Below are 8865 nucleotides of genomic sequence, written 5' to 3' on the forward strand. Positions count from 1 at the left end.
ACATTTGTTTCTGGTGGAGCCAGGTGTGTTTGAACCTGTTGCTATTGTTAATGTAATTAGTGTCTACACAGTTTAGACTGAGACATACCTAAAGACACCACATGTCATCTAATCTATTCTCAAAGATCAGACTTCAGCCACCACTGACAGTCAGAAAAAGGCAACTGTCAGGGATGACGAATACTTGATTTAGTGTTTTATTCATGTTTTAATTGCCTTGTTATTAATAATTCAAAAATACTGTGCAAGCAAGAAGATAGATTTTGCCGCTGCCAAGTACAGAAGGAAATTGAGCAGCCATGAAGGCAGTTTCTCAGTAACTGAAAGTTCAGGGCACAATGTAGAGATTTATTTCCCTAAGGACAGACATGATTCCCTGTAATTAATGCTACTCCGATTAGTTTCCTGTCTGAGTTTATTTTAAAAATTCCACTGCTTCTGCACATCACCATGCTGCCTAAGCAGTTAATATTTTCAATTCTATTTAGATAATTAAATTGCTTGGACTGTCTGACCACAGTACTTGAAAAGTCTACAAATAGTCTCTTGTTGTGTGTGCGTGTGTGCTTATTTATGTGTGTGTGTGTGTGTGTGTGTGTGCTTTTTTCTCCACACAGAAAACCTTGAGCCAGATGAGGGCAGAATGGCAGAAGAAGAGGCTCAGGTCAGTTTACAGTGAAAGCATGTGTGATTCACAGCCCTGCCCATAGTCTTGTTTGCATTTTGCATTTATTATTAAACAACTCCATGCAATAATTTGTTAGACATGTGTCATGGAAATCTTGGGAGAGTTTCTGATAGTTGGTCCTAAACAGTAGTTTAGTTTTTTTGCCCTAACATTAACTGATATGTCTTTGTGTTTACTTTCATATTATACACTACACTCATTGCCTTTATCTCTGCTGTCTACAGGACACTAGCCAGTACGTGCAGAGTGAGATGCAGGCCCTGGAGATGGAGCAGAGACAGATTGACCGCAGGGCAGGCTACGTGGAGAAGAAACTGCGAGTGCTCATGGAGAGTGGTATGTGAAGGACACAGAGACACTTCCTCCAGTACAATGTTTTGCTAGAGCTCTGTCAACACTATGCAGCCAAGGACTGTACTGAAACACTAAGCCTACCATCTCATCTGGGTGGGTAATTAAGCAATAAGCCACGAGAGGGTGTAGGTTACACTGATTTCACAACAGCTAAGGGGCGTTGTTAGACACAACATGCTAAGGACTCGAGTGGCTTATTGCTTTTTTAAAACTGTTGCTATAAATACCTGGCAAAGTTTCATAAAGTAAAGGCAAAGCAATGACAAATGTAACAATTTATTCATGGATAATCATTCTTTTGCCAAGAAATATTTCCTCTATCTGAATAGTTGCCAAGCAACGTCGTAGACGCAGCTACTTTAACTTTTGCATCAAGTTATGGTAGCGCAGTAATATAGAAGGAAATGCGGTCAAGGTGTATGTTTATGTTGCATTTTACAATGCCACTGAACGTGATTCAGCCAATCACAATCAAGGACCGAGACTATCAGTTTTAGAATGGTTATTACATATTGGTAATAGTGAGACCAATCCCTAGGGGACACTTGTGAAGATCTACAATTACCATGTATTCCTTTCTTTCTTCCTCTCTTCATTCATTTATCCTCCTATCCATCCACCCATCAATTCATCCACCCATCCATTCGTTCATTAACTTATCCACTATCCATCCATTAAACCATTCATTCATCCATAGTCTGTCCAGTGTCGTGTAAGTGTGACCAGTCTTGTTACTGTCCCCCACAGGTACTGACCGTATAGAGGAGGAGAAGCTGATTCAGGAGTGGTTCATGCTGGTCAACAAGAAGAATGCTCTGATCAGGAGACAAGACCAGCTGCAGCTGCTGTGAGAGACTCTTCTTTCTCCTCTCTCTCTCTCTTTTGCCCCCCCATTCCTCTCCCTCTGATTATCTCTGTTCATGTTTTTATTATCTTGCATGTTGTTTTGTCTCATCGTATCTGTCCTTTTCCTTTCTTTGCTCCTCTGTATATGTCTGACATCTGCAAGTAATATCTAATTTCCCTCTAAAACTGGGCTGGAACAAGGGCACATTGTAGAACACTGGATCAAAGATCTAGATTCATCTGGATCTAGATTTGTTATTGACACAATCTAGATCTGTGTAATGTAGTTGTCTTTGGGCATGTGATAAAATGGTGTTATTGGTAAGGTGTTAGGTGTTGTCTCTCTCTCTCTCTCTAATCCCTAATTAAATATGTATCTCTTGCTGGTCCACAGGCAAGAAGAGCAGGACCTTGAGAGGCGATTTGAGATGCTTAAGAGAGAGCTGCAGGACCTGATGGCCGTGGAGGGTGAGACACAGAGCACTAATCTATTCCATATGCGCACACACACGCACACACACACAATAAGAATTTCATGGTGTGTCTGATTTGTGTGAACCTTTTTTTGCCCCCATTGTATTTGATCAGTCAAGACAAGGTTGATGTTTACATTCTGCTTGTATAGTTTTGCACTTACCCACAAGTTACATTGCTTGTCAACCTTCTAACCAACAATTCAATCCAAATATCAGCTACATGCTGACGTCATCATTTATTAACAATACACATCATTTATCTATAATAAAAATAAAAGAATAAACATGTACGCATAGACCTGTAGTAGGTCAGACTTCCTGTCTGCAGACTGATATTGGTGCAGTACAGAAACTAAGGTAGTGGTTCTTTGTTTAACATGGACACTACTGAAATGTGCATTCATGCAACATTACGGACTTCTACATGTAACATGCACTGTCTAACATTATGAATGAATATGATGCACCCTATCAGACACTACATAGACAGTTGTGTAACTACAGCTCTATGGAAAATGTAGGCTATTGTGTGATGACTGCAGCATGTAGGTTTTACTGTATTACGCTGTAGACAAGATGTTTTATCTATTACGTCTGACTAAATATGTTTGCATACCTCATGTCTAGACTGATCAAGTACAATTGAGTTAAATGGGACTTTTATTTCAAACAAACAGGAACAAACAGGAAATCTTCCCCTTTCCAAATATCAGAGATAAACACTCCAGGGAATCTGCTTTTCCCCCTCAAGTGTTGTTCTATCTCATCAGCCATTCACCACCAGTGTGGTTGCCTTGACCGTCTGCATTCATGTTTGCGTGTGACCTTCCTATTTGGGATGAGTGTGAGCAGGTAGACAGCCAGAGTGGCAATGAGCTGCATGTGCACATCTGTAAAACCCAAACACTCACAGAAATGCCTCATGTGCATGCCCTGGCCTGCATCCCCTTCAACAGTAAGTCCCAAACGCTGTTCAACCAAGCCCTCTCACCTCGTCCCTTGAGTGTGGTGCCCTTTTGAATGGAAATATCTCCCCCTGAGTAACAGCTCAGCTTCTCCCTCCACTTACCTTCCCCTCGCTGTGGCTCCTCCCCCAATGTTTTTTTTCATGTTCTCTGAAGCGCGCCGCTGTCGACTCTGGTTCGAACTGCTGAAGAGAGAGCTCCAAGAACTCATACCAGAGCAGGGTGAGATGCTAGTGCTACAAAATAAGAGTTCGCACTAAACTCCGCCTCGCCGGTGGTGGTGTGTGTCTGTTTGGGATACGCATAAGGGGAGCTTCATTTTTTACACTTGAGGCTTATGCGAACGGCTCTCTGCAGAATTTGATAATGTGGAGTGTGTGTGTGTGTGTGTGTTTGGGGGGGGTGCATTTTCCAAACTTGGGAGGAGACCAGGAACCGTACCCTTGTCTGTCGTGTATGTGCTGACTGGAGTGCAGTTTTGATGGAATCTCATCACAGTTTGCCGCTGATGAGAATGAAGTCAGTTCTCAGTGAATAAAAGCTTAGCGTTTCTTAGCATATTACTGTATGAATGAGAAATGCTCTGCGCACAGAAGGACCACTGCACCTGCTTTACCATATCTGCAGCATGACTGTACTGTATACCATGCTAGCAGGTGTGGGTATCCATCACAGGTTTTGTGTTTTGCGTTGGCCTTCCCTCTGAAATAAACCTGATTTTCACAATACCAGAAGTTTAACTCTGACATTTTTGTTGTTCTAGAAAAATCTTTCAACATACAGTACTTTTCAAGTACTGGGCTTATGTGTTTTCTCGCTGTTTTCTGAAGCCAAGGCTAATCCTAGGAAATAGGGAAATGAAAACATGCTGCGGTTCTCATGAGTTATTGCTTTTATCAAAAAGGAAGTGAAAATGGACTCATAATGGAGTCATTATTTGCTGATTTAAAACTTATGGGACATGTGCTACAATTGGTTGAACAATTGGGAAGTGAAACTTTCGTCAACCCATACAGGAAGGTGTAGAGTTATTGGCTATCTACCTATTTCAAGGAAAAGGAGGCCTTCCGCTTAAGGCTAACATGCTAGGGTAGGTCATCACTGGGGAATGGCATCACTTGGGAGATTTTGCAAACAAGAAACAGCGTCAGCTCAAAATGATGATGGCTGCAAGTTTTTGAATGTGCAGGAAATGCAAGCATCTAGTTCCACACATATGCAGCATTTCTTAAAAACCAGCACATGGCAAATTAAAAGGCCATAATACACTTGGTAGGTTTTTTTACACCTGAAGATGGTTATGAGAATATCAATAATAAACAATAATGTCAAATTAATCAACTGCCTAATGGAAATAAAACAATATTATACAAACCATAACGCATAAGAAGCGCTTAAAGAAGTAAGTGCATGTTGAACAGGAATGTCTTTAGACCCCTCTTAAACGACCCAAAACTATCACAGGAACGGAGAGCACTAGGCAACTCATTCCACCAACATGGAACAAGATAGAGAAATGGGTCAAAGTCCACTTGAAAAACACCAGTGACAACAAGTTATAGCCCTCCCATACGTTGAGCCAAGAGCCAAGTGTATCATGGACTTCCTTGTCTTCATCTTGTGTTTATCTTTTCCTCTTTCTCTCTCTCCCCCACTCTCTCCATACCTCTGTCGCTCTGTCTCTGCTGCAGATTGGCAGAAGACCCAGGCCCATAAGCACAGTGAGCAGCTGCTCCTGCAGGAGCTGGTGTCCCTGGTAAACCAGAGGGATGAGCTGGTGCACGACATGGACGCCAAAGAGAGAGGGTGAGAAGAGACTCATAACTCAGCCACGTTATTTAGCATTATTTACCGCACAGCACAACCTGATTAGCCTGGATACCAGACTCTCTGCACTGTAGGGAAATGTAATTGAGCGGAAGTACGTAGACAGGCGGAGCCAGGCTACAATCTGATACAGTGGAATGTAAATCATGCAAGTGTTTGGATTGTTATTGTTTCTGTTTTGTTTCCCCTCCCCTGCGCTGTTGTTCTCTCGCTTTGCTCTGATCTTTTCTCCATTCCTCTCCTTTTTCTCTGGTCTGTCTATCTTTGCCTTTCCTCCTTTCTCCGCGGTCCTCCTGTCTTGTCCTATCAGGGCCCTGGAAGAGGATGAGCGACTGGAGCGAGGCCTGGAGCGGAGACGGCAGAAATACGGCAGTCGCAAGGAGAAGTGCTCCATCCAGTGAGACCGATGGAGAGAGAGAGAGAGACAGGGATAGAGAGAAAGAGAGGGTCAAAGGTCATCTGTTGACCTCCTCCTCTGACTGCTTACTTGATCGTTCCCATCTCCTCTCCCGGTTGTTACAGAAAGTTCCTGGTTGTAGAAGAAGTGGGAACTAGCAGGTCTAGATGGATTCATGGTGGACATTGAAGGGCATCTGCATCTTCAGACAGCATTTTATGAAATGTTTTCAAGACTGTTCATTGATAAAAGCTGTGAGGATGTGAGGTTCTATTTCCGGCCCGCTGCACTGCTTAAATCTCCTTGTACAGTTGCCCGTTTACATGTCATCATGTAGTCATTGACAGTGGACTTTGTTGTTCATCCAAAGTCTCATGAAGCTTGCTGTGTTGAAGGTTAGCCATATGTGTTTTACACACTGTAGATTGCAACAGTGCATGTGAAACTGGTAATGGAAGTCCCCAGTTGGACACAACTGCATGCGATTGCTTCTGCCTACACCAAAGATGTTACACTTTGGTTTCTTGTTTTTATACACCAGGCTACTTTGCCATTTTTGAAACTAATACTGCCGTATCAGATTGATGTAAAAGATTGCTGTTGGTTTGACTGTTTGTTTTGTTTAAGAAACAAAGCCAAAAAGCCTGCTTTAAGTTACTGGATGTAAAAATTAAAGGGGTGGGAATGGGAGAACTTAACAGGGAGAAACAAATCTGCGGAGAGGTGTTTTGTGTTAAAGGCCTGGAGCACGAGATAAGTTTCTGTGCCTAGTCCTTTGAGGAGGGTAGTGTGGCCTGAGGGAAGTAACAAAAGCTTTTGAGCTTTCAGGAGGCCTGACAGGAAAATGCTCGCTACTCTTTTGTGAGGTGGCAGTGTGCGTTCTGTTACATGAGGCTGTGCCAGGGAGCTCTACGTAGCACCTTAAATGATCACCAGTAATGATCACCTTAAATCGAGTCCATCTCAAGATACAGTCGAGAGACTCTGTGTTTGTTTGTTTTGCAGTTTTAATGACACAATATTTTAATATGGACAATAGAGAGAATGAATATTTGTCATTCAAAACATAGACATTTATACTTCATCCATTATGAAGTAACACCAGCTATCTTTATTTAACCTAAGTAATGGTTTCATGATATTTTAACAAACAAATAAGTCTTTGGTTGTGTAATTGTAGACCTATCTGATTGAAATGCTGACGTGTATTTATCATATTCATCTTACAGCACATGCATCTCATACAGGGTCATGTAGAGTTGTACTCACATGGACCTTAAGTATTTTTTTCCAAGGTCAACAACCACAGTATTATTTCAGGAAGTATCTGACCTTGTATAGGATTCAAAATTGTGCAATGACGAACCAGCAGCAAAAAAGAAACAACAATGAAATGCCATGATCTATGTGTAAGCAGGTTTAAGTGTGAATGTGTTTGCAGGCATGCTTGTGGTTTTTGTGTGTGAATACAGTATGTGTATGTGTACTGTAAGTTTGGTTGACACTTTTAAAATCTGTGACAAGCTCAGATAAGAAAAACCGTTTGTGAAACTGAAAACACAGTCTCTATTGCAGACTTTATCTTTAAGTGTGTGTGGTATATTTTTTGTGAATGGCAACGTGGCCATTGACAGTTGCATTATGGTATATGTGTACTATTTTTGTGTGAGATACCCGTAGGAAATAACCGACATTTTTTTGGGAAAGTCATCTGACATGCTGCATTTGCACTATTTATAATGACCCCCATCCCCTCTCGAAAAAAATAAAAAATATTTTGATCTTAAATCTAAAATCTGTTTTGTTCTTGTTCAGAATGTTTAGAAGCAGAGGTTTCAGATGTATGTCTACAAATTCCTCTTAAAGCAGACATACAAAATCTAATTTGACACAAAAACACAAAATGTTCAAAAGAGATGGCCTATATAAGATAAGCCATAATAGGGCAAGGCCAACTACCTTGATAGGTGCCTGTGAGACCAGTGCATTTTGATAACAGAGATTGTTTTCATCTGGGAATCCCAGGGGGGTACTGGCTTAACTGGGTATGTTAACCCAGAGTTAGCGGTAAACCTGGGATTTCAGTTCCAGAAATCTCAAAAATGATCAGGCTATGTAAGTAACTATGGTAACATATAGCTCTGAACTTAACCTGGTAGGGGGTAGGTTTTGTTCAGGTTATGTTAAATTATGTTCGGTTATTTTAGTGCATGTTCAATCAGGCCGCTATTTTTACACTTGTAACGCAATGGCGTTTCATTTTGACAAAGGTCCGATTGTAGCCAGGCTAGTCCGATTGACAAAGAAGTGGAGAAGATGGAGCGCAAAAGTTTAACTTGGCCCACAGCTGCAGGACCCGCGTTAAAATAGAAAATTACATTTGGGATTCTCAAAGAATTCTATGGCCCACTCAATCTGTGACAACTAGGCTAGTTTAAGAAAGCATCATTCAAAGCAGGCAATACAATACGTGATGTCCAGTGAATTATTTAATTGTTCTTTTGACATTAAATAGGCTATCTTAAACATACGCATTTACACGGTCAGTTAGGCTATGCCAAGCAAGGTCTCGGACGCAGGCGCTTAAGTATTGCTCTTTTTTTGTTATTAGCCTACAGTTCTCTCCTCCTCGTAAGCCTCGACTACTCCGCCTCTAAAAAATACGGTGCTCAATTCCTTTCGCCGGTTTCACTCATGATTTAGACTCTCAATAGATGATGCCTTTATAAATTCGCCGTGAACGCGCACAACTCTAGGTTATCTAACACAGGGTTGATTGAACTAACCGGTAACCGGTGTTTTGGAACCGACAGCTCGGGTTTAGTCGCCACAGGTTCAGACAACCCAGAGGTTAAGTTTTATCTCAGTGTTTGTTAAACCTCCTTTCTCGATTACCCCTCAGAACACCCTGAGTGTTGCATCTGACAAAGATGTTGCCTGCAACACTGAACTCTGCTTATGAATCAGTGCAATGCTCTGGAAATGTAAAGCAGGAAAGGTTCCCATACTCTTATTCATTCCTGAGAGCCCTGACATTTTTGTTGGTTTGTGGTGGATGCTCATCTGGACTATTCCGCCCCAAGCATGACCTCACTGACAAAAACATTCCCAGCAGGTTTTTTTGTCACCAGAATGCTATTTAGATTTTGATAGTGGGTTGCTCTCTCATGTTTATTTCCTGTTTACACTAGGTGGAGATGAGATGAAAAAGAAACAGACATTTGCCTTCATGCCAAGGTGTTATATAACATTCTGAAAATATCAAGCTGAAATTATTATGCAATGTATTATAGGCTAAGAGAGGATAAATAG

At 41.5% G+C, this 8865-nt stretch overlaps 1 protein-coding gene across 4 annotated transcripts in view; it reads left to right on the forward strand.

Annotated features, from left to right (window-relative positions):
- The window catches only part of LOC125289380 (EH domain-binding protein 1-like), a 30375-nt gene extending 23034 nt beyond the window's left edge, over positions 1-7341 (forward strand). For 3 of the 4 annotated variants that reach the window (XM_048236176.1, XM_048236170.1, XM_048236173.1), the window contains 6 exons: positions 618-664; positions 913-1024; positions 1790-1889; positions 2283-2356; positions 5021-5135; positions 5467-7341. In XM_048236176.1, coding sequence (XP_048092133.1) covers positions 618-664; positions 913-1024; positions 1790-1889; positions 2283-2356; positions 5021-5135; positions 5467-5557 — 539 coding nt within the window. In that variant the 3' untranslated portion in view covers positions 5558-7341. Of the gene's footprint in view, positions 1-617; positions 665-912; positions 1025-1789; positions 1890-2282; positions 2357-3485; positions 3687-5020; positions 5136-5466 lie in introns of those variants that run through there. The other variant, XM_048236172.1, reaches the window with a different exon arrangement.
- Positions 7342-8865: the final 1524 nt, after the last annotated feature.

The sequence above is a fragment of the Alosa alosa genome, chromosome 24 (assembly GCF_017589495.1).
Source record: "Alosa alosa isolate M-15738 ecotype Scorff River chromosome 24, AALO_Geno_1.1, whole genome shotgun sequence".
NCBI classification, from domain to species: domain Eukaryota; kingdom Metazoa; phylum Chordata; class Actinopteri; order Clupeiformes; family Clupeidae; genus Alosa; species Alosa alosa.